This window comes from Adiantum capillus-veneris, chromosome 25, assembly GCF_014529385.1.
Source record: "Adiantum capillus-veneris isolate H3 chromosome 25, ASM1452938v2, whole genome shotgun sequence".
Taxonomy (NCBI): Eukaryota; Viridiplantae; Streptophyta; class Polypodiopsida; order Polypodiales; family Pteridaceae; genus Adiantum; species Adiantum capillus-veneris.
In genome coordinates, this window is record NC_140955.1 from 18531754 (window position 1) to 18557915 (window position 26162).

Sequence of the window (26162 nt, forward strand, 5' to 3'; positions counted from 1 at the left end):
GAAGCCATAGGTGCCGCGGAAAAAAAATTCGGGGATCGGATTTCCCGTAAAAGAGAAATCGGCCGTGCTCTGATACCACTGTAACAGACTTGGACACTCCAAGTCAAGAATCAACCGCGACAGCACCAAATAACCACTTCAAAACAATTCACAGATCACAATAGATTTGCACTGGCCCGACGGAGTTCCGTGCCTAGAGATATTGGCCCCAAAGACTGGCGCCCCTTTCGGTATTTCTTTTTATATTAATCAATCATCAAAGTACAAGAGAGCGGTTAGGGTTTCACTCTCAGACTCTGCGTCCAGATGCTCTGAGAAGTGAGGCCCTCACCACTAATTTAAAGGTTACAAGGGATGCCCAAAAGCAGAGCCCCAAAAGCTTCAAATCAAAAGCAATTGCTCTCTCTCTCTCACAGAGAGTCAAAACATGAAAGCAAAAGCATTCTCTCTCTCTTTCTCATTTAAGTAGAGAAAAAGCGAAATTTGCGTCGCTCATCATTTTCCAATTTTATTTTATTATTATTATTTTTTAAATAATCCGCGTCCGCGATTTCCAAAAATTAGGGTTTTTGGCAAAAATTAGGGTTTGCAGGAATTTTAGGGTTTTTGGCAGAAATTAGGGTTTTTGCTGTCCGCCACGTCATCACTTTGTGACAGTCTTTATATGGACGGACCTAGATGGATCTACAGATGGAAGCTATGGAGTTAAATGAAGAAGAAATGAAACTCAAGAAAGAATCTAAAGAACCTGTCTCAGTTATCAAAGAATCTTCGTGCCCCTGCCCCGAACTTACTAGCCACTCCTAGGGGTATAAGCCATAAAAAACCTAAAACCACTTGCAAAAGGAGGAGGAGATAAAGAAGAAGGAGTTCATCTTAGCGAACCCTACGCATTCACGCGAGCGGATTTTGATTCCGACAATTTTGAAAAATTAAGCTTTTGGCAGAGTCGGGTATCGTCATGGAAACCCTAGCAGATTACAACTTGAAATTTTTGGACATCTCGCAACAGTGTCTCTTCTTGAGCGGATAACCTTGGAGGCCCATTGTGATTGCTATGTCTTGGGACTACCATCATCGCTGGGAACATTGTCTGTCCAAGCCACTTTCGACCATTCAAGAGCTTCTGGACCATGTTGCGGTCAACTACAACCTTATGGAAGGAATCTGACCCTAATTTTGGTGTTGTTTCCAGATGGAAGGCCAATTGTGAATTCTTTTTGAGATTAATTAAGACACTTTTTGACTGTTGTTTGAGAAATTGTTTAGAGAGCCTGTTTGGAATTTGTTTGAAATGGATGGTATCTATTTTAAACGTGTCTAAACTTGCTTCATATGACCATTTGAGTGTGTGTTGTTGTGATGCCTTTGTGCATGTACTTGTAGAACTGAGGACCCAACTTGATATGAAATCCATCAAGGGAATGTTCATGTGATATGTAGATGAGGGAGAGATGTGTGATACAATTTGGTCACCTCAAAACAGGAAAATTGTAGGGAGCCGAGGTGTAGTGTTTAATGAGGCAAAGTTGCCAAACAATGCTGGTGACTTTGATAAAAAGGTCAAATTTCAGCATGAACAGCCAGCCATTAAGCAACCATTAGTTGAAGATTTTGTCCTTAATGAACACTAGCCCATTGTGCTAGAGCCAAGAAATAATGGACAGCAAATAGATGCACAGGATGGGATAGGACAAGAAGAGCATGCTGAAAATGGATTACAGCAGCAAGGAAATGTTGAAAATCAGCCATCTAATGATGGTGTGCACGTTCTGAGGATGTAGGCACATGGATCCAAAATATGATCATTGTGTAAGGTCTACACGTGTCAGAAGGCAACCACAAAGGTTTCAGCCATCTTTGGATTGCATTTTGTTTTTGGATTGCATTTTGTTGACTGATGAAAATGAGCCTTTGACATTTAAAGAGGCACAATCATGTGAAAACAAGGGAATGTGGGAGCTTGCTATGATGCAAAACGAGATGAATTCTCTGTATGCAAATGACACATGGGAGCTTGTACCTTTGCCTACAAGAAAGCTGTAACTAGAATGGGCACCACGTGCCAATAAAAAAAGAACACACTGAACAACTTAAAGCACTTCAAATAACAGCTGAACTGAAAGAGATGCACGACACACAAGGTAGGGAGCAACGGAGTTCCATCCCAAGAGAGCACTAGCCCCAAACCTTCGCGCCCCTTTCAATATTTCTTTATATTGCTTCAACTCGATACAAGCCAGTACTCTGTCCTCTGCGCTCCCACGTAGAGACATATCAGAGTGTCACAGGCTTGGACACTCCAACCGAGAAATTAATAAAACACATGATATATATATATATATATATATATATATATAGAGAGAGAGAGAGAGAGAGAGAGAGAGAGAGAGAGAGAGAGAGAGAGAGTCAACATTTATTGATCACTGCAAAGTACAACTCCCGAGGGTTCTCTGCTCTCAGACTCTATGTCCAGATGCTCTACAGAGTGAGGGCCCAAGGGCTCTTATAAATTTACAAGGGATGCCCAAAAGCAAAGCCCCAAAAGCAGAGCCCCAAAAGCAATCGGTTCAAAAGCACTTTATCCCAAAAGCATCTGCTCCCAAAAGCTAGCATTGAGACCAACCCAAAACAGCTAGCGCTTTTTGTGAGAATCAAACGAATCCACCTGACAACTGCAGGAGGTGAAAGAACGGAAAATTGAAATGGACAATCAGATCAAGAGTACGGGCCTCCACGGCCTACAAAGTATCAATGAATGGAGTCAACAACAGGTTGATCCCTATGCCAAGCAGATGCTGCAGTACTTGAAGGATCCCTAGTACGCTATTTTGACCTGGCACCCGAATGATGAGATGCACTTCCGATGGCGTACGTCACAAACTGATGACGTAGCATGCTCAGACACACACACTGGCTAACAACAAGGTATAGGCCCGCAAAAAAGCACTGACAAGCTTTATTTTTACAAGCTTTTAAAGTTGACAGCTTTTGGGGCTCTGCTTTTGGGCATCCCTTGTAACCAATAAATAAGTGGGCAGGGCCTCACTTCTCAGAGCATCTCGACGCAGAGTCTGAGAGTGAGCACCTACCCACTCTCTTATACTTTGAACACAGATTAATACAAAAGAAATACGGAAAGGGGTGCCAGTCTTTGGGGTCAATATCGCTATGCACGGAACTCCGCTGGGCCGTGTCGAATCAAGTGTGAATTGTGAACTGTTTTGGAATTGAATCTCTGCTGTGTCACGGTAGAATCTTGACTTGGAGTGTCCAAGTTTGTTACAATGGTATCGGAGCGCGGCTGATTTCTCTTCCATCGGGAAATCCGATCCTTTTCTCGCGACGCTTATGAATTTCAACAAAGAACAGTCGACTTCTTCTGCGTCTGGGGATGCGGGAAGAGATTACGAAGAAGATTCTCATGAAGAGTATGGCCCACCTCGGCCTACTCAAGCAGAGATTGAAGAGATGGAACGTCGACAATTGGTTGACGATGCGACAAAGATGATGACCAACATTGCAAAGGATTCCAAATTTGCAAAATTTTTGACTCAGACATCCTTCGAAGAGGTGCACACTCAGTGGCAGAAGGCCACAAAACCACCCATCAAACCGGCACTCAAGAAACCTCCTGCTCCGAGGATGTTTACTGAACAAGAATTGGAAGAGGTGGTTGATGCACGGATTAGTCAGCTTTTTGATGCCAACAACAAAGCCAAAAAGCACGACAAAAAGCAAAAGACAGGAATCGACTTCCCGGGTTATTTGGGTCATCCATCTACTTTTGCCTCGGCAAGAAAACAGAAGAAGCGTGTGCGATTTGAAGGACTACCTAGTTCTTCTTCTTCTTCTTCTTCTTCTTCTATAGACAGTTCTTCTAGCTCTTCTGACTCGAGCGAAGAAGACAGAAAAGGAAAAAAGTGAAGCAAAAAGCAAAGCTTTGAAAGGGCAAGAAAAAGGCAAAGAAGCCTAAGTTTCGCCCAGTTTCTAACAGTTCTACAGAGGACACTCGTCCTCAGATAGTTCGGACTCCGACGACCACAGATTTTATGCAAAGAAGAAGCATTTCTATAAAGCCAACCAGTATGACTTCCTCGAAGATAAAAGCAAGAAACTTAGAGAATTTAAAGAAGGTGGACAGTCAATTAGGTTTGACACTTTTTCTGGATTCCGAGATGCTTCGAGGGCTTTGGCCTTCATACAACAGCTTGACATAGCTTTCTCTGGAGGGCATTACTCGGAACACTCCAAGATTCGGAGGGCTACCTCTTTCTTCAAGGGAAATGCTCGAACATGGTGGTCCACCCTCCTACTGAACCAGGAAGCTCCGGTTAAATGGTTGATATTCAAAAGGCTTTTTATTTCTTCTTGGCTGACTCGGGAGTACGAACGAGATATACGAACTGCTTGGAATAATCTTCGGACAACGAGAGATTCTCTGGACGCGTATTGCGAGAGATTTTGGAGCTCTTTCACGAGCTTCTTCATTTAAGAAGATCTCGTTTAAAGAACAGATTGAGCGGTTTTGCTGCGGACTTCCTACAGAGATCCGAGATCATTGCTTAGAACAAAAGTCATATTCTATTCAAGAATTGATGGGTCATGCGAAATTTGGTTTTGCCATACATTTAGGCAATTTGACTTACCTCATAGATGAGATCTTGACTCAGAGAACCGAACGGACTTCTAATAATGAAAGTAGAAAGAAAAAGAGCCCCCAAGAAAAGAAAGATAAGGATTCATGACCCTAGCTCACTCTTCGAGAGAGGGCCAACTACATCAAAGAGGGGAAGTGTTTTGGATGCGGCGAACATGGGCACATCTCCGCGAGGTGCCCTAAAAAGGCACAACAAGAATAGAATGAATACAGGCCAGAGAGTTCGAAAGCAGCTGAGGAACGTGGACGAAAAGGCAAGATGAAAGCAGGACTAGTTCCAGATTGCATGGGTATTGACCCAAGCACGATTGATGAAAGTATAAAACTTGCCGAGCTTGGGGCAAAGTGAAAGATCAAGATGCCCTAATTTTCTTTGATGGAGGAGCCAATGTCACAAAGTGATGACGTGGTTGCCCGAAACCCTAATTTTGCTGAAACCCTAACCCTAAATAAAAAACACTAATTTTGCCCAAAACCCTAATTCTGCTAAAACCCTAACCCTAAAATTAGGACCCCTAGTTCTACCCTAACCCTAACCCTAACCCTCACCCTAACCCCAACCCTAACCCTGCTGACGTGGCGTGCTGACACGTGGCAGAGCTGTACGGATCCCCATGTTTCACGGAAAAAGCAACTAGGCTTTTTGCTTTATTCTACATTGGGAAAAGCAGAGAGAGAGAGAGAGAGAGAGAGAGAGAGAGCTTTATTTTAATATAGAAAGCCTCTTTGCTTTATTGGATTAAACAAGAGAGAGCTTTTCTGCTTTATTTTTACAAGCAAGAGAGAGAAAGAGCCTTGGCTTTATTTTTTGAGCTTTTGATTTTCAGCTTTTGGGGCTCTGCTTTTGGCATCCCTTATACCTTTAAATATGTGAGCAGGCCTCTCATAACTCAGAGCATATGGACGCAGAGTCTGAGTGTGAGCGCCTGCCCGCACTCTTGTACTTTGAACACAGATTAATACAAAAAGAAGTATCGAAAGGGGCGCCAGTCTTTGGGGCCAATATCTCTAGGCACGGAACTCCGTCGGGCCACTGTCGAATCAATTGTGAATTGTGAACTGTTTTGAAGTGGTTATTTGGTGCTGTCGTGGTAGATTCTTGACTTGGAGTGTCCAAATCTGCTACAGTGGTATCAGAGCATGGCCGATTTCTCTTCTGCAGGAAATCCGATCCCTATTTTTTTTTTTCCGTGGCACCTATGGCTTCAGGCAAGGATCAATCGACTCCCTCTGCATCCCGAGATACTGGAAGGGATCACAACGAAGATTCACACGATGAGTATGGCCCGCCTCGGCCTACTCAGGCTGAGCGTCAAGAGAGGAAGTAAGTGCACACGCAGTGGCAGAAAACCACAGAATTACCCCCAAAACCCGCTCTTAAGAAACCTCCTGTTCCCAGTATGTATACAGAGAAGGAATTAGAAGAGGTGGTGGATGCACAACTTGCTCAGATTTTTGACGTGCAAAACAAAGCTGAAAAGCACGGCAAAAAGCAGAAGAAAGGCACTGACTTCCCAGGCTATTTGGGTCGTCAGATTACTTTTGAAAAGGCAAAGAAACAAAAGAAGCGTGTTCAATTCGAAGGAGTACCTAGTTCTTCTTCTTCTTCTTCTTCTGACAGTTCTTCTAGCTCATCTGACTCGAGCGAAAAAGACCGAAAAAAAAAGCGAAGCAAGAAACAACGCTTCGGAAAGGGCAGAAAAAGGCAAAGAAGTCTAATCTCGCCCCGTGAGTGACAGTTCTATTGAGGACTCGTCTACAGACAGTTCAGACTCTGATGAGAGCAACTTTTATGCAAAGAAGAAGAATTTCTACAAAGCCAACCAGTATGACTTTCTGGAAGACAAAAGCAAGAAGTCCGAGAGTTTAAGGAAGGTGGACAGTCAATTACATTTGACACGTTTTCTGGTTATAGAGATGCTTCGAAGGCTTTGTCTTCTGTACAGCAGTTTGACATCACTTTCGCGGGAGGACGTTACTTAGAGCACTCTAAGATTTGGAGAGCTGCCTCTTACTTTAAGGGGAATGCTCGAACTTAGTGGTCCACGCTTCTATTAAGCAAGACTGCGCCAGTTAAAAGATTGAAATTCAAGAGGCTTTTTATTTCTTCTTGGCTGACTCGAGAGTATGAACGTGATATACGAACTGCTTGGAACCATCTTTGGACGACCAAGAAGGATACAATGGACGCTTATTGCGAGAGATTCTGGAGCTCTTTTCTACCCGCCTCTTCATTTAAGAAGATCTCATTCAAGGAATAGATTGAGCAGTTCACCTTGGGTCTACCTACAGAGATCCGAGATCACTGCTTGGAACAGAAGTCAGCTTCTATTCAGGAGTTGATGAGTCATGCGGAACGAGGTTTCGCCATCCACTCTGGCAGTCTGACTTACCCCACCGATGAGATCATGACACAAAGAGCTGAACAAACTTTGACAAATGAAAGTAGAAAGAGAGAGAGAGCAACTCAGCAAAGAAAGATGCATGACCCAAGCTTACTCTTGAGGAGAGAGCTCGCTTCATCAGGGAGGGGAAGTGCTTTGGATACGAGGAAAGTGGACATATCTCCGCGAAGTGCCCTAAAAAGGCACCGAAAGGATAGAATGACAAGGACGACGAAAGACCAGAGAGTTTGAGAGCAGCTGAGGAACATGGCAGAAAAGGCTAATAACAAGCAAGATTGGTACCACATTGCGTGGCACCTGAACCGAATCAAATGAATGAAAGTACAAACTTTGCCGCTTTTGGGGCAAGGTGAAAGATCAGGAAGCTCTTTTGAAGGAGCCAAGGCCAACTTCTTTTCACTTGGAATTGGCGGCTCGATTTGGAATTACGCCTGATAGGCTGAGGCCACAGGCGGAGGTAGTTCGAGTGGCACGTGGACGGGATGTTGCCATTACACCGAGCATTGGCAAACTTTGTTTGCAATGACGGGTATTTAGGGCACGAGGAGTTTTACGTATTTTCCTTGCAAGGTTGTGACGTTCTACTTGAAATCCCTTGGTACCACAACAACAACGCCGTGGTTGACTACTGGGCCGAGAAAGCGACTTAGACAAATGAAGGGCTCAGAGATTGTACTTGATGAACTTCAGCTTCTTTACTTACTTTTTTTTTTGGGAGAACTGAACAATGGATGAAGATCGAATATGTTTTGACCTGAACAAAAGAACGCCAAGATTTTCTCCACTCTCATGCCGATTGCTTCTCAGAGGGCGTGCCAGGCGAGTTACCACGTGCACGTCCTGAAGATCATACCATTGATCTGATACTTGGAAGCACACCACCGAACCGGTCACCTTATCGTGTGAGCCGAGCACAGAATGAAGAGATTATGAACCAAGTGAAAGACCTCTTGGAAAAGGGTCTTGTCCAACCTAGTACTTCACCGTATTGCTCTGTAGTGTTGTTGGTTTTTTGAGGGAAAAAAAAAAGATGGATCTTGGAGAATGTGCATCGATTAGAGAGCTCTCAACAAAATCACCATCAAGAACAGATTTCCGATTTCTAGGATCGATGATATACTCGACAGATTACAGGGATCCTCGTGTTTTAGCAAGATTGATTCGAAGAGCGGATATCATTAGGATGGACAGGATTTTTCGAGAGTACAGGCTATTTGTTGGCACTTTCTTTGAGGATATCTTTGTTTTCTCCAAGAATGAGGCAGAGCATAGAGATCATTTGCTTCAGGTCTTTCAAGTATTACGAGATCACAAGTTAGTGATTAATGCAAAGAAAAGTGAATTTCTCCTACCAGAGATACACTTTTGGGGACACTTTGTCTTAGCAGCAGGAGTGCAAATGGATCTGGCCCAGATAGAGACTATCCGTGATTGGCCCCATTTGAAGAATGTCCAAGAAGTTGGAAGCTTCTTGGGATTGTGTTCGTACTACAGGCGGTTCATTCGAAAGTTTGCAGAGGTTGCTTCCTCTTTGCATATCTTGACACAAAAAGGAGTCCCTTTCTCGTGGGGACCCACAGTAGTGACTGCCTTTCAGGAATTGAAACAAAATTTGACTACAGAACCAGTTTTTGACTTTGCCGGATTTGCAGAAGTCGTTTGAAGTATATTGTGACACTTGTGGTCGTAGTTTGGATGCTGTCTTAATCCAAAAGGCCAATGTCATTGCCTATGAAAGCCGATTGTTTTCAAGGCCGAAATTGATAGTACAGATATGTGAGAAAGAGCTTTTGGTGGCTATCCAAGCTCTTGTTCAGTGGCGACATTACCTACTCGGAGCCGATTTTATGGTTTTTCACAGATGATGGGAGTTTATGCTACTTCTTGTCATGGAAGCAGCTATTCGAAAAAGAAGATGCAGTGGGCAAACATCTTTTCACAGTTTACTTCCGGATTGTCCATGTGCAGGGACATAAGAAATTGGTGGCAAATACTTTGTCCCGAAAGCCGTTGGTTCTGGCTATTTCCGCGATACATTATAGGAACTTTGATATAGTCGGTCAGTACGCCACAGAACAGATTTTGCAGATGTATCTAGTTGAATAAAGAAAGGGGAGATAGTAGTGGACTATTCCATTCGGGATGGCTACTTGATGAAGAAAACCATGTTGTGCGTTACACATGCGTTGAGGGAAAAGGTTATGACCGAATGCCATTGTCCGCCTTTTACGGGTCACCGCGGCATTGCTACCACCTTGAAAGGGGTAGAGAGATACTTCTTTGGCCGAGACTCAAGAAAGATGTGGACGAGGTTGTGCGTAGTTGCTTGGTATGCCAGAAGGTCAAGTTTGACAGGCATAAAGCACAGGGATTGTTACAGCTTTTAGCCATACCTACCCGCCCCTGGAAAGTATTGCAATGGATTTCATCTCCGAAGAACACAGCATGGGCACGACTGTTTATTGTCCAGGTCTTTAGATTACATGGCATGCCTGAGACGATTGTCTCTGATAGGGACCCCAGGTTCACGAGTTTGTTTTCAGACGGCTATTTGGGGAGAACATAGGCATGCGGTTGCAGTTCTCTTCATCGTTCCACCCGTAGACTGACGGGCAATCAGAGATTGCTAATTCAGTGAACGTTTGACTCTTTGATGGGAAAGATGCAATTTGAGATTTTTGAATTTGCTACGAAGGTTCTACCCTTCCTTAGCGCGAAAGATAAGATTTTTCTTTGAAGCCGACCAGCTCCTGAGGGACTTGGTCCGGAAGGATTTGCAAAAATTTCAGGAAAGACAGAAAAAGGCAGCAGGTCGCAATTTGAAATTGAAGGAGAAGGATTGGGTGCTCTTACATTATGGGAAGGCACGCTCGAGAAAGGAAAAAAAGGGAAAGGAGCGGCGGGGCCCCAAGTGACAAAGGATTAAAATAAAGCAGGACTCTCACACACACACACACATAAAAGAGACTTGCGGCAGATTTCCGAAAATTGCATTGGCATGATGACGTGGCAGGCTGTACGGATTTTCGCGTTTTGCGTTGGCTGATGATGTGGCAGGCTGTATGGATTTCCATGATTTACATTGGCAGCTTTTTGGCATTGCTTTTGGATCAGAAGCTTTTGAGTTTGAAGGCTTCTCATGTAAAATTGTTGTTGGGGTCTAGGGCCTTACGCTATGGCTCATTCTCTGGTATGCTTCCTGGAGAAGGTGTAGAGTCTGGAGTACCGGCTTGTACTGTGTTGATGCAATATAAAGAAATACCGAAAGGGGCGCCAAGGTTTGGGGCCAATACTCTCTGGGGTGGAATTCCGCCACTCCGTGTCGCGTGTCGTCTCTCTCTTTCAGTTCAGTTGTTATTGAAGTGCTAAAAGTCTGTTCAGTCTGTTCTTTTCTAGTGGCACGTGGTGCCCGTCTTGTGATAGTAGTATCAGAGCAGCAGGCATGTGCTTTTCTGAAAGCATACTGGGCCTACCAAAGAGCAGACAGAGCAAGATCGCACTTCCAAAGTTCATTGGAAATTTTGGCTCCGTGCTCCGAACCCGAAATTACTAGCCACTCCCACCCTTACTACATCGCGCATTGGGCGCGCTCCCGTCTTCACCACTCATGTCTTACAGGGTATAAGCCATTAAGGTCACTTGCAAGAGAAGGATCCAAGATTTGTTTCAAGACACTATTTTTCTCAAAAGTAGTGCCATGCAGATGTTGATGTCTACAGCTACCAAGCCGCACACTCCAAGGACTTGGCAAGCTTTCAAGAAAATTTTTGCCAAAAGTTATAAGGTTTCTGACATCTTCCTTTGGAGTGCAACTTCTAGCAAAGTGGGGTATCCTGAAATGCTTGCCGTGGAAACCCTAGCAGATTATAACTTGAAATTTCTCGACATCTCTCAGTAGATGTCTCTTCACGAGCAGATGACCTAGGAGGTCCAGTGCGATTGCTACGGGACTACCATCGCCGCCAAAGAAACATTGTCTATCCAAGAGCCGATGGACCATGCTGTGCTTGGCTACGACCTTATGGAATGTACCTAATCCTAATTTTTGGTGCAGGTTTTCAGGATAGAAAGTCAGTCGACTTTTTGAGCTCGACGGATGTCGAGATTGCTTTTTAAGTTTGAAATCTGTTTGAGAACTTGTTTGGTGATCCTGTTTGGAATTTGTTTGAAATGGTTGGTATCTGTTTTGAACGTGTCTTGGTGCCGATTTGAATTGTTTGACTTTGGTTTTAATACTGGTTTCAATGATTGGTGATTTTACTCTCGGGTGGAGTAGTGAGAAATGATGTTTGAGATTGCTTATTCATACTCATGGCCCGGATCCTTGTGGTTCTTTGTCACAAACGGGAGCGCATAACAATATAAAATACATTCGGATAAATAGGATTTATCACTTATTACTGAATCCAGAGGATATAGAGAGAAATAGATAGAGAGAGAGAGAGAGACCGAGTGAGAAGATCGACACAGTAGTGGGGACCAGAAGATGGGATGGTCCCCCCCCCTCGTAATAGTATCTTTATTACTGAGGAGAAGTCTATACAAGCACTTGAACCGAACGTATTACCACGTTCGTTCTAGAATAAGACTTGATGGTTCTCGGAAGCCTCAGCTTCCGATTCCTAGGGCAAAACCCTATTCCAAGGAACTTCCGTTCCTTATTCCAAATCCTTGAGAACCAAGGTTCTCGCCTCTGGATCTCACCTTCCAGACTGAGGGCATGACATCCCTGCAACTCTCTTTTCCAACTGTGTTTCCAGCGTCCTCTTCCCGCAGAACAACTCTGCTTTCCCGGACACGAAGTCCTTACTTGGGAATCCCAACTTCGGATCACAACTTGAGAGACTACCTCTCTCCGATCCGTGGATCTACTTCCCAAACTCAGGTACGAAACCCTTGGGGTGATCTGGCTCTAGTTCCTCATAGCGCTTTTCTCCTGTAGAGGCTCATGCCTTCCTCTGCTCCTACTCCCTCACGAAGAGGAAGTACACTTGCAATAAAATACTCAGAGATCATAAGATGAAAATCATTACCTTCAAAGTCTCGACGCTCGAAACGCAACTCGGTTCTCGAAAAGCAATTCCCCGGAAGAGATCTCTATGTAGAAAATCCTCTCTTTCAATCCTACACACAAAAGAGGTGTGTTCTCGGGTTCCTTCTCGTAAATAAGCCCCGTCTACGATGTTTATGGGATGAAAACAGAGAAAAACAGCAGCTTGTCGCGATGGAAACACGCTCCGTAGGTACTTCTTCGCGAGGGAACTCGCGCATTGGGTCTTGGCGACATCGGGTACACTTGGAACAGTCATAGGCATCACCGGCAAACGTCTTCTTTGCGGGTGAACTCTGCACCAGCATCTCCTTCTTGCAAAAATTGATCCTCTCCTCTGAGTGAGGGCATGTGATGCTTTTCGAGCTCTTGGCCACGACACGAATAGCACGGGATTCGCTGCTCGCGTAGAGATCACGGCCGTTTTTTTCGTTTTTTTTTTTAATGTTCCGCCAGAAAAAGAGAGAGAAAAAAAACACTGGCTGATCTGTTGCCTTACTTATCAGATGGCTGTCCACTTATTAAGTGGGCGGCCGACATATTTTAAAAGTAGTATGAATCTGCACAAAAACTCAATAAAACCTTATAGGTTAAAACAATGCTTTCACAACACTTCCCAGGTGTCCTTGGATGCAATCAAATGCACATTTGCAATGCAGACATAGACTTTCTCGACTTCTTCGCGGGAAAGCATTTGCTTTCCTGAAAAGCAAACCCGCTTTCTCAAAAAGCACTTGTTTTTCCTCAAAGTTTCCTCTGAACCCATCTTCATTCAAGTGCTTGCTTTTCCTTGTGCACAATACCAACACAGTTCGGAATTTCCTCCCAACTATGGATATTCCCTTTCCGATGCACTCATCACCCACCTTGTGACGCATCAGGAATACCCATCACCTAGTCTTTTCTACCGAACTTACGGTACAATCTCCTTCACGATGCTCTATGTCATCCATCCTATGACGCATCAGAGATCCGTTCCCGGATGGTCAGATACTTCTTTCCGATGCTCCCTGTCACCCATCCGATGTGACGCATCAGAAGCACCCGTTCCTGGTGGCCTTACAGATATTCCCTTTCACAGTGCTCCCGTCATTACTTTGAATGACGCACTAGGAATACTCTGTACTCGGATGTCTCCAGTGAGAAAAACCCTCTCACTTAAAATTCCAATAATTCATTTAGAATTATTTTTCCTTGGTGTTCCAAGCGAGAAAACCCTCTCACTTATAAATCCAATAATTCATTTAGAATTATTTTTCTGTCAGATAAAGCCAATTTAGCAACATTATTTGGGGGGGGAGTATTGAATGATTGAAAAGTGTTGTTTTTACTCATGGCCCCGACCCTTGTGGTTATTTACGGGGGGAGTATTGTTGTTGTGACTCCCGACCCGGACCTGGATGGTTATGCGGGAGGAGTATTAAGAAGTCTGAGTAGTGGTTACTCACAACACCTCCAAAGGATGCAGGCTGCAGTCTGGGGGGCGTTTGGTTGTAAAAGGCCTCTATATCTCATGGCCTGGACCTTTTTAGGTTATTTGTGGGAGGAGTGATGAGGGAGTCGTTGAACAGCTAATGGCCCGGATCTGGATGGTTATTTGCAGGGGAAGTGTTCATCGGCGGCTTTATGTTTCTATGCCTTGTAACATGCATATGTGAGCATTTGTGTTGCATTGTGATGTGCCAATTCGATGAGATTGCCTCGGTATGTAATTTTAGTGCATCAAGAGACTCGTGGAAGATCAGTACGGTCTAGGTGTGATGGCTAATTTTACTACGCCGGAATATCAAGAGTTCCGATCTGGACGAAAGGAGAAGCTAACTCCTTAAACAAAAAGAGCAAACTGATTGTCCCTCGGAATGTCCCTCGGAAATTTTTTAGCTAACTTGAGTTGTTTTGCAGATATGCTGTAATCGCGGACGATTACTCTTTTTCAAGAAGGGAAGATGTCACAAACCGCTGAGGTGTCACAAACTGCTGACGTGTCAAAACCTTGGCCGAGGGGCTTAAACCCTAAGAAGAACAAGTAACAAAAGAAGAAGTCTACCAACTTATGGGGACCCCGTCCGATGGGGCCCCAAGTGACAGAAAGGATTAAAATAAAGCAGGACTCTCACACACACACACAAAAGAGACTTGCGGCAGATTTCTTAAAATTGCACTTGCGTGATGACGTGGCAGGTTGTACGGATTTTCGCAAATTTGCTCCGGCCGATGACGTGGCAGGCTGTACGGATTTCTGTGATTTATGCTGGCAGCTTTTTGGCATTGCTTTTGGACCAGAAGCTTTTGAGTTTAAAGGCTTTTCATGTAAAACTACTTTTGGGGTCTAGGGCCTTTCAATGTGACTCTAGGGCTCATTCTCTGGTATGCTTCTTGGAGAAGGTGCAGAGTCTGGAGTACCGGCTTGTACTGTGTTGATGCAATATAAAGAAATACCGAAAGGGGCGCCAAGGTTTAGGGCCAATACTCTCTGAGTGGAATTCCACCACTTCGTGTCGCTAGTCGTCTCTCTCTTTCAGTTCAATTGTTATTGAAGTGCTAAAAGTCTGTTTAGTCTGTTCTTTTCTATTGGCACGTGGTGCGTGTCTTGTGACATAGTCTACTTCGATAGAACCCCGATTTCAGCATGGGCGAATCTAGTGTAACGGGTATTCACAAGAGGGGAGTCACTCCGCTCCTTTGTCGACAGATTGCCCCGATACTTTGATTTGATATAGAGTCACCAATGTCCCTTTGGGTTTCAGGGAAACTGCTGAGCTGATAGTATTCTACTGTATGACTTTATGAATTGGAATTCCCGATAATGTAAATGATACTGATTGATTTGTACTTTGACTTGTTTAAGTCCAGGAACTGATAGACGAAATGACTGCAGCATTTTGGTCATAAATCTCTATAGACATGATTGCAATATGGATTAGTTAATCGGGCATCTGTGAGGTCCCGACTTGATCTAAATGCAATTGCCAAATACATTGCCGATTAATCACGGTCTGAGATTGGAATGAATTTTTGAATGTGATTTGTCATGTGATGTCTTGTGACATCAAGTGATGTCCTGTGATGTGATTGTCGATTGGTGCATGTGCTAGATGTGTTGTTTGGTACTAACAGTCTGTGTCTGCTAAGATAGTTTATGGTCTCTGTATGTTTTATAGGCGTAATCGAGGGGGATTACAATACTTTCAAGAGGGGGGTATGTCACAAATTGATGACGTGGCATGCCCGGACACACTCACACTGGCTAGATTGGCTAATAGCAGGGTATAGACCCGCAAAAAGCGTTGACAGGCTGCCGTACAGATTTCCGAAAAACCCGGAGCTGTTGACGTGGCACTGTACGGAAATTGCTGCTTTTGCGCTGGCTGAAACCTACGTTGGCTGAATTGAGAAGCTTTTGGATTAATTGGTTTATTTTTACAAGCTTTTAAAGTTGACAGCTTTTGGGACTCTGCTTTTGGGTATCCCTTGCAACCAATAAATAAGTGGGCAAGGCCTCACTTCTCAGAGCATCTGGACGCAGAGTCTGAGAGTGAGCACCTACCCACTCTCTTGTACTTTGAACACAGATTAATACAAAAAGAAATACTGAAAGGGGCGCGAGTCTTTGGGGCCAATATCTCTAGGCGCGGAATTGCGTTGGGCCGTGTCGAATCAAGTGTGAATTGTGAACTGTTTTGGAAGTCTTGGAGTGTCCAAGTTTGTTACAGCACGAACATCAATTCACCATAAAGCCCGCATTGAAAAAACCACTTGTCCTGCGGATGTACACTGAAGATGAACTTGATGATGTGATCAAACGACGAGTTAACCAAACATTAAAGACCACGAAGTCTTCAAGAGATGCAGCAAGGGAACATACTACCTTGGTTAGTTGGGTCGACAGTCTTCGTTTGCAAATGCACGAAAAGCCAAGAAGCGTGTACGCTTCGAGGGTGTGTCCAATTCGTCCTCATCCTCTTCTGACAATTCCGACAGCTCATCCTCTTCTAATTCCATTGATGAGGACAAAAAGGGCAAGAAATGACAGAAGAACCAAAGATATGGAAAGAACAAGAAGGCGGCCAAGAAAAGCAAATCTCACCACAGATCTTGGAAACTTTCTGACAGTTTTGAGGAGGATTCATCGTCTTCTGAGAGTTCGGACTCTAATGACTAGATGTTTTATTCTAAGAGGAAGCAATTTTATAGAGGCAATCAATACAACTTTCTCAAAGGTAAGAGCAAGAAGATCAAAGTATTCAAGGAGGGTGGGCAAGAGATTTTTAAGTTTTCGAGATGCACACAAGGCCCTCGCTTTTATTCAACAATTTGACATAGCTTTTTCTGGAGGGCGCTATTCAGAGCACCCCAAGTTTAGAAGGGCAGCATCCTACTTGAAAGGAAATGCACGGACATGGTGGTCCACTTTTCTGTTATGAAAAGAAGCACCGACAGAGTGGCTAAAGGTTAAAAGACTTTTCATTTCCTTGTGGCTCACTGAAGAATACGAACGTGACATGATTACCGCTTGGAATCATCTGCGGATGGCCAAGGCAGATACTTTGGATACTTAATGCGAGAGATTTTGGGATGTTTTTCTACCTACTTCATCTTTTAAAAAGATCAGTTTTGAGCAACAAATTGAACGATTTTGTTGTGGACTTCCCAAAGAGACGAGATTACTGCTTGTTACAGATGTATGAGTCCATACAACAATTGATGGGATGTCACAAATTGTTGACATGTCAAGCCACTGAAGAACGGAGCCAACCTTCACATCCCGGCCAAGGGCCAAAACCCTACGAAGAAGCAGCAACAGAAGAAGAAGAAGAAGCTTTACAGACTTACAAAGCCTTGATGAGTGGCTTTTTTTTAAAGAAGTGTTCCCACCACTTTATTGGATCCCATCCCTGGGGTCCAAGTGACATAAAGGCTTCAAAAATAGAGCAGAACACACTCGGAAGACTTTACACAACAAAATATGATGACGTGGCACTTGTACGGACGTTCCGCAAATTCGTGGTGGATTTTTAGGAAAATCCCGAAATTTTAGGGAAGCTTTTTTTTTGGAATCATCTTTTCATATTTGATACTTTTAGGCTTTGGGCCTTTAAATATGAGCCTTGGGGGCCCTCTCTGGCACCCTTCAGCACGCAGATTGTAGAGGAGGTGCTCCCTGGCTGTTGTAGTTTGCGAATCAATAATAAAAAAGAAATACCGAGACGGGTGCCAACGTTTGGGGCCAGTGCTCTCTTAACTTCGCCACTCCCCAGCTCGTGGCATGCATCTCTTTGAGTTCAGTTGTTATTTGAAGTGCTTAAAGTTGTTCAGTATGTTCTTTTGTACTGGCATATGGTGCCCGTCTTGTGACAGTGGTATCAGAGCATCAGGCGTGTGCTTTTTTGCAAGTACACCGATCCTACAAATGAGCAGACAGAGCAAACCGGCGCTTCCAAAGTCTATTGGAAACTTATTTGAAGTATCTTTGGGTCTCGACCCCGGAGTTATTAGCCACTCCCACCATTACTTTATCGCGCATCGGGTGCGCTCCCATCTTCACTGCTCAAGTCCTACAAGGCATAAGTCATTAAGAATACTTGCAATAGAAGGATCAAGATTGGTTTCGAGCTACTATTTTTCTCAAATGCAGTGGTGGATGTCTATAGCTACCAAGTCGCTCACTCCAAGGACTTGACAAGCTTTCAAGAAAATTTTTGCTCGAAGTTATATGGTTTCTGGCAGCATCTGACAGAGCGGGGTATCGTGAAATGCTTGCCACAGAAACCCTAGCAGATTACGACTTTAAATTTTTGAACATCTCCCACGAGGTGTCTCTTCTGAAGCTGATAACCTTGGAGGTCCAGTGTGATTGGTATATCTTGCGGCTACCATCACCACCACAGGAACACTGTTTGTCGAGGCTTGTTTCGACTATTCAAGCGCTTGTGGACCATGCTGTGGTCGCTACGACCTCATGGAAGGAACTTAACCCTAAGTTTTGTGCATGTTTCAAGATGGAAAGTCAATCGACTTTTTGAGCTTGACTGATGTCGAGATTGCTTTTCAAGTTTGAATTTGTTTGAGAATATGTTTGAGATAGTATTGTTTGAAATGGATGCTATCTGTTTTGAACCTGTCTTGGTGCCGATTTGAACTATTTGACTTTGGTTTTAATATTGGTGTCATTAATTGGTGATTTACTCCCGGGTGGAGTAGTGAGAAATGTTGTTTTGGTATTGTTTGAGCCTCGGAACGACGTAGACGGGATGTCTAGGGAGCGTTTTGTTGTATGCTAGAAAACCTCCAAACGACGCAGATGGGATGTTTGGGGAGCACTTGGTGTATACTTGAAAAATATTGTTGTTGTTATTCCCGGCCCGAGCCCTAGATGGTTATGTGGGAGGAGTATTAAGAAGTTTGAGCAGTGGTTACTCTCAGCACCTCCAAATGACGCAAACTGTGGTTTGGGGGGCGTTTGGTTGTAAAAGGCCTCTATATCTCCCGGCCCGGACCTTTTTAGGCTATGCGGGAGGAGTGATGAGGGAGTCGTTGAATATCTCCCAGACCGGATCTTGTTAGGTTATGCGGGAGGAGTGTTCATCGGCGACTTTATGTTTATATGTCTTGTAACATGCATATGTGAGCATTTGAACCATTGAGTATTCTTAATTGGATGAGATTGCCTGGGTATGTAATTTTAGTGCATCAAGACACCCATGGAATATCAGTGCGGTCTGGGTGTGATAGCTAATTTTACTACACCGGAATATCAAGACTTTCGGTATGGAAGCCAACTCCTTAACAAAAGAGCCGAAAGGAGAAGCCAACTTCTTAACAAAAAAAAGAGCAAACTGATTGTCCCTCGGAAAATTGACCTAACTTGAGTTGGTTTACAGATATATTGTAATCACGGACAATTACTTTCTTTCAAGAAGGGGGGATGTCACAAATTGCTGACGTGTCAAGCCATTGAAGAACGGAGCCAACCTCTAGATCCCTGCCAAGGGGCCAAAACCCTAAGAAGAAGTAGCAGAAAAAGAAGAAGTTTTACAGACTTACAAATTCTTGACGAGTGGCCTATTTTTAAAGAAGAGTTCTGACCAATTTATGGAATCCTGTCCTATGGGGCCCAAGTGACATAAAGGGATAACAAATAAAGTAGAACACACTCAAAATACTTTACACAAAATATGATGACGTGGCGCTTGTACGGACGTTCCGCAATTCGCGCAGATTTTTAGGAAAATCCCAAAGTTTTAGGAAAGCGTTTTTTTTAAGGTCAACTTTTCATATTTGATGCTTTTAGGCTTTGGGCCTTTAAATATGAGCCTTGGGGCCCTCTCTGGCACTCTTCAGCGTGCAAATTGTAGAGGAGGTGCTCCCCGGCTGTTGTACTTTGCAAATCAGTAATAAAAAAGAAATACCGAAAGGGGCGGCAGCGTTTGGGGCCAATGCTCTCTTGGGGCGGAACTTCGCCACTCCCCATCTCATGTCGTACATCTCTTTCAGTTCAGTTGTTATTTGAAGTGCTTAGAGTTGTTTAGTTTGTTTTTTTCTACTGCATGTGGTGCCCGTCTTGTGACATGGGACATACTAAGCAAGGGTTTGCTATGCATTCATGAAACTTAACTTATCCAACAGATCAACCTTCGACAAATGACGATAGAAGAAGAGGAGAGAAAGATGCACGTCCCCAACTGACAAAGGAACATAGAGAAGAATACCTCAAAACGGGGAAGTGTTTTGACTGTGGAGAACAATTACATATATATGTGCGGTGCCCCAAAAAGGCACAAGAATGAGAATGACTAACAGACTGAAATAGAACTGGACGAGGAGATACTCGCTCCAGAACAGATACTGGATAGAAAATTAAAAAAGATACTAATGTGTTGATAGTATTTTTGCTGACTTTATGAATGAATAATTTTGAAATGGAAAATTATCGAAGATGAGTTTGATTTATGTATGAAATTAATGTCTTCTGGAAGATCTTGCTATTTGTGAACAGATAACAAGTGACATCGAGAATGAGATCCTGACAAGTTTGTATATGAATGCAATTGGGAGCAATGACAACTCCAAAATGAACCCGATCACGATTCGAGATAAAAATCATGCTTTTTAAATGATGATGTGACTGAGAATGAATGATTATGTGGTGAGCGCATCAAGAATTTCCCAGGGATGAGATTGCCGCAAAACAAAAAGATGACTAGACTGAATGATTGAAACACTCTGTTTAGTATGACCTCAGTGTCTAATTGATGATCTGGAATTCCCGGAAATGATTACTCACACATGTGATTGTGTTTTGAGTGCAGGATTGAAAGTTGGGATGACTGATGAAATGATTGCAACATTCCGGTCTTGAGAAATCTATGGACATGATCGCAATAAGAATTAGCTAATCCGAATGTGGATCAAGGATTTAGATGCGATTGCTAAATACGTTGCCAAGAATCATGGTTTTGATTTGAATGAACAGTGACTGTCGTCTTTGTCTAAGTGCTAGATTTGTGTCGTCTAGTGCGTCGCTACTTAGAGTCAGTGTCTATTGAGTTGGTTTATGGCTTATGTCTAATTTCGCAGGCGTAATCGAGGGTGATTACAATTCTTTCAAGACGGAGTATGTCACAAATTGATGACGTAGCAGAATTGTATGGACCAGCTGATGACGTGGCAGAATTGTATAGACGACTGGGAATTGCACTGGCATGCCGATGTGCCAGCAATACGAATCTCCGCGTTTTGCACTGACATGCGACGTGGCAGGCTTCCGCAATTTCCGATGGCTGCTTTTGGCCCAATGCTTTTGAGTTTGGAGCTTTTCATGTACTTGCTTTTGATTATGAGGCCAAGGGCCTTCAAATAAGAACCCAAGGCCCCTCTTTTACTCAGTGTGTGTTGACGAGCATCTGAGCACAGAGGGCCCGCGGGAGTTGTACTTTGCTATTAATATAAAAATAAATACTGAAAGGGACGCGAGATTTTGGGGCCAATACCTCTAGGCTCAGAACTACGTCGGGCTCTGTCGACTCTATTTCTAAAAATATGATAAAATTGTGAAGTATTTTAAGTGATTCTCTCATGTGTTGTGTCCGATTTCCGACTTGGGGTATCCAAGTCTGTAACAGCTAAGCCTCTTTGTGTGCCTTTACCGCCACATACAAAGCTTAACAAAGGTGATTGTCCCAAAGATGATGTAGCTGCAAATGCTATGAAGGGTATACCTTATGCATCAACTTGCGGATCTTTGATGTATGCCATGGTTGCCACACGGCCTGACATTTCTTAGGCAGTGGGAGTTGTCAGTAGATTTATGTCTAATCCTAGCAAGCCACATTGGGAAGCAATGAAATGCATCTTTCGGTACTTAAAAGGTACACAAGAGAAATGTATATGCTATGGACAGGGTACACTAGAATTGCGGGGGTTGTGTGATTTAGACATGGCAATAATAAGACAGGTGGAAACAAGAAATAATTAAAGCTTAAGGAAATAGGTTCCCTCTGAACTTTCACATCAAGTAGGTATGTATTCGTGTGTGGACTGAGCCTAAAGAAACTTTTGATTCATTGCAAGGGCCTCTTGTCAACGGTTGAGGTCTTTGAAGTGTCTCATAAATGATCGTAGTGTATTTCCTTCTGCTCAAAGGAGGCCTTATGTTGGGAGTGGTCAATGTTTAGATGAATGCTTACCTATTTTTTCTTAGAAATCACGAAAAAGTGTAACTGACCAGGCTTGTGATTTGTAGGCATATGTCAACGGCAACTCAAAATTTTTGTCGTATTTATCTGTATATTGATTGTTTTCAGTGTTGGTTAGGCATTAATTTGATTCTAAACTCTTTGGGGAAGTTGGGAACTGTCATTTATTGCACTCAAATCATTTTGGCAGGTGATCAGGATGCTATACAGTACATGTGTAGGGAAGCTCCCAAGGCTGTAATAGAGTTAGAGAATTATGGTCTTCCGTTTTCTCGTACTGAAGAAGGAAAAATTTATCAACGAGCTTTTGGTGGTCAAAGCCTGAATTACGGAAAAGGTTTTTTGTTGTTATTCAAAAATATTTTGATGTCGCATGACGGTATCTCACATCTTTTATTGGGGACTCAATTTACCTCATTGTTCATTGTAGGTGGTCAAGCCTATAGATGCGCTTGTGCTGCCGATCGAACTGGGCACGCGCTCTTGCATACATTATATGGGCAAGCCATGAAACACAATACCCAGTTCTTTGTGGAGTATTTTGCTCTTGACTTGTTGATGAATGAGCAAGGTAAGCATCGAGTGTTACTGTTTTTTCTGAATTGAGAGGTTCTTGGGTTTTGCTTCCCCCCCCCCCTGGCACTGTAGTAGTATCTAAAACAGCAGAGGTTTGTATTAAAAGCTGTCTGTATTTAGTGACATCTTTGTGTACAGGGCCTGGCTTTTTTTTTTCAGATTATAATTAAATACTTGTCAATGTTGTTTAATTGCTCACACTTCTATGTTTCTCAGAAAAGATCATACCATCAGAAATTAAGAGTTCTCCATGGCACAAGAGGTCACAATAATTACTTCGGAAAATATATCATCATCTTTTCAACAATGAAAGCATTTGGCTCAGAAACTTAGGGTGTTGGTTCATCTCTTTTTGGCAACTCAGTGGCTCTTAATTTTAGAGTTGTCCATATGCTTATTGGGGGGCCTTCCTCCCCTAAGCTCTTTGTGGAGGTTGTGTGTGAGATGTTTCTAATCTTAAGTCCATTCGAAAAAAAGAGGTCGTCAAGGATTTCCCTGGCTTTATGTTAACTTAGCAAGGAGATTAAAACATGGGGTCTACTGGGTCATATGATAAACTTGCAAGAAGTATATTTAGAGATATAATATCTTGGGCACATTGTATCAAAAGACAAGGTACAAAAAATATTACATTATGTCTTCTTTAAGTAGTGCTTTTTTTATTGTTTCTTAAAAGTTCGTTACAGGTGAATGCCAGGGAGTCATTGCACTCAACTTGGATGATGGGTCACTCCACCGTTTTCGGGCAAAATCTACTGTTTTAGCTACTGGTGTAAGCTTGTAAACTTTTTCAATTTTTTCAAGTGAATTCTGATTTGCTTGGTCCTTATGCTCGACACTTTATGTCCAGGGCTATGGCAGAGCTTATTTTTCTGCAACATCAGCTCACACCTGTACAGGTGATGGTAATGCCATGGCTGCCCGTGCAGGCATACCTCTTGAGGTTTGATTTGGATTGTCTGATGCTGGTAAATTCAGACTGAATGGGCTGAATATGGATGTGATTTTCACTTGTTTAATGAAACAGGATCTGGAGTTTGTGCAATTTCATCCCACTGGAATTTATGGTGCAGGGTGCTTGATCACAGAGGGTACGTTCAGTGTATTATTACTCAATGAGATGCTTGTACAATTGTTTGCTTGACTGGGTTTACTAAGGGCGAGGGGTCAATAATGATTTCAGGGTCACGTGGTGAAGGAGGTATATTGCGCAATAGTGAGGGTGAACGATTTATGGAAAGATACGCTCCTACAGCTAAAGATTTGGCATCTAGAGATGTTGTATCACGTTCGATGACCATGGAAATCCGTGAAGGACGAGGGGTAGGTCAGTATTTGCGCCAATCTGCAATATTTCTCCACCTTGCAACACCCTGTGTAGCAAAAGAAAAAAGACCCACCCTCAGCAGGAACAACACTCCCCCCCCCTTCAGAAAAAAGATTAATTTTCTTCTCCTCGTGTCTGTTATGTGCTTTTTGTGACCATCTGGAGTCATCAATTCTGCCTTTTACAGGTCCATTAAAAGATCACATTTATTTGCATTTGAATCACCTTCCACCGGAAGTCTTGAAAGAGCGGCTTCCAGGGATTTCAGAAACTGCAGCTATCTTTGCTGGAGTAAATGTCACAAAAGAACCAATTCCTGTCTTGCCTACTGTTCACTATAACATGGGTGGCATTCCTACAAATTGCTATGGAGAGGTACACCTTTGAAATCAGCTTCGAAAATGTTTACATCCTGATTGGATGTCTTTTTATCACGAGTCGGGATGAATTGCAAACTATAGAGAAGTGGTGTTCAATGCGTGCTATTCAGGTTTCCGGGTTTCATCTTAGTGTTTTGCCCTATGCATAATACAAAGAATTCCTGAAATAAAGGACAATCACTTTATGCATTTTTCCTGACTTTATAAATTTCTGTTTAGGTAGCATTGTTTCAGTTTTGGAAGTTCCTGTTTATGGGAGTTGTCATCGTAGCAATATCATGAGGCTTAGCCATTGGATGCCAACCAGTTTGGCCAGTTTTTAGTCCTAGACGTCACGGTGCTCTCATTTATGTTACTGACAGGTATTGCTCAATTATGTATGTGCAGGTGGTTCATATCAAAGATGGTGATCCAGATGCTGTTGTGCCAGGTCTATTTGCTGCTGGAGAAGCTGCTTGTGCATCAGTACATGGGGCAAATAGATTGGGAGCAAATTCTTTACTCGATATTGTGGTCTTTGGCCGTGCATGTGCCAATAAAATAGCAGAAATTCAAAAGCCTGGTAAGTTATGGTAAGGTCAAAAATTTCCGGGTGGGCCTTTTTGTTTGTTTGATTATTTGTAAGTCATTGCTTTGTTCTGGGTGGGGCAGGGGAGCCACAAAAAGAATTGCCCAAGAATGCTGGAGAGAAGACAATTTCCTGGCTAGATAAGCTTCGGTATGCAGATGGTGATCTACCTACTTCAAAGATTAGATTGAACATGCAGAGAGTGATGCAGAATAATGCAGCTGTCTTTCGCACAGAGGAAACTCTTAAAGAAGGTTGGACAAGAGAAGCATTTCGTGGAATGTTCTTTGTGATGCTATTTTAGAGTTTAAGGACTCCCTTAACATTATTAAATATCACGATTTATTGCAGGGTGCCAACTCATTGATGAGACCTGGAAGAGCTTTGAACGAGCGAAAGTACAAGATCGAAGCATGGTTTGGTGGGAACTAGCTTTATCTGGTGAATTAGAGCATGGATTCGCTCATTTGGAAGGCTAAGTTATAGCTTGTTTTCGGTTTCACAGGAACTCTGATCTTATTGAGACTATGGAGCTTGAGAACTTGTTGATAAATGCTTGCATCACAATGTATTCAGCTGAAGCCAGAAAAGAAAGCAGAGGTGCACATGCACGCGAGGACTATAAGGTATTTGGCCTTCTTTACAATTGATAATTGATTGTGTCGTATTTATGACACTAACAATAAGTGAGTGAATCCTGCTGCTCAGGAACGAGATGACAAGAATTGGATGAAACATACAGTCGGGTAAGTTGTCTTTAAAATCTTTTATGTCCGGTCAGTGGCTTATATTAAACTGTTTTATGGAGTCCCACAATCTTGGCAGGTATTGGGAGAATGGAAAAGTTCAACTTGATTACCGACCAGTACACATGAACACACTGGATGATGAAGTGCAAAGCTTTCCTCCCAAAGCCCGTGTATATTGAAGTGGGTACGCATAAAAAGTAGATAGGCATTTAAACAGGGAGCTGAATAATATTGGAAATGCCCTTCACGTTGTCGTAGCTCATTTTTCCAACACAACGTCATAGTGGGTAATTTTTTATTGCCTTCTTGCAAGGAGAGTACATTTGGGCAATTCTGAAAGACAGCAAATGTTTGCTATTGGCATTACTGCAGTTGAACTTGGAAACTCCACATCTCTGCAGCAGAGCTGATCCTAAATAAGGTGTAATGCTATTCGATTTAAGTATATGCACGTTTGCTGGCCCTGAGCATTGGGGTGCCACCTATATTTGAGTATACTTTTGTTGCATAATCTTGTGTGTCGCAATTTGTGGAGTGGTAACTTGGTTGATACCACCATGAGAACATTTCAAGGATTCCTGTTGGAAGAATTTGAGGTTCTTGAGTTTTAGCTCCATTTTGAGTGCCTATTGGTCTGGTATTTGAATCATTTGACTAAATGAAGCAGAAGCTGTGAAATAGAGGAAATACTGCAGCTCTAGTGTTTGTTCAGAACTTCATTTACTAATTCGGAAAAGTATTTCAAATGGCTT

The 26162-nt window shown here is 43.0% G+C and overlaps 1 protein-coding gene across 1 annotated transcript in view; it reads left to right on the forward strand.

The window, feature by feature from the left end:
• The window catches only part of LOC147424511 (succinate dehydrogenase [ubiquinone] flavoprotein subunit, mitochondrial-like), a 48191-nt gene extending 22296 nt beyond the window's left edge, over positions 1 to 25895 (forward strand). The window contains exons 4-16 of the mRNA XM_086499486.1: positions 22001 to 22147; positions 22241 to 22381; positions 23073 to 23158; positions 23237 to 23329; positions 23414 to 23477; positions 23570 to 23713; positions 23901 to 24088; positions 24481 to 24655; positions 24745 to 24915; positions 25013 to 25082; positions 25167 to 25287; positions 25370 to 25407; positions 25487 to 25895. Coding sequence (XP_086355612.1) covers positions 22001 to 22147; positions 22241 to 22381; positions 23073 to 23158; positions 23237 to 23329; positions 23414 to 23477; positions 23570 to 23713; positions 23901 to 24088; positions 24481 to 24655; positions 24745 to 24915; positions 25013 to 25082; positions 25167 to 25287; positions 25370 to 25407; positions 25487 to 25589 — 1541 coding nt within the window. The 3' untranslated portion in view covers positions 25590 to 25895. The remainder of the gene's footprint in view (positions 1 to 22000; positions 22148 to 22240; positions 22382 to 23072; positions 23159 to 23236; positions 23330 to 23413; positions 23478 to 23569; positions 23714 to 23900; positions 24089 to 24480; positions 24656 to 24744; positions 24916 to 25012; positions 25083 to 25166; positions 25288 to 25369; positions 25408 to 25486) is intronic.
• Positions 25896 to 26162: the final 267 nt, after the last annotated feature.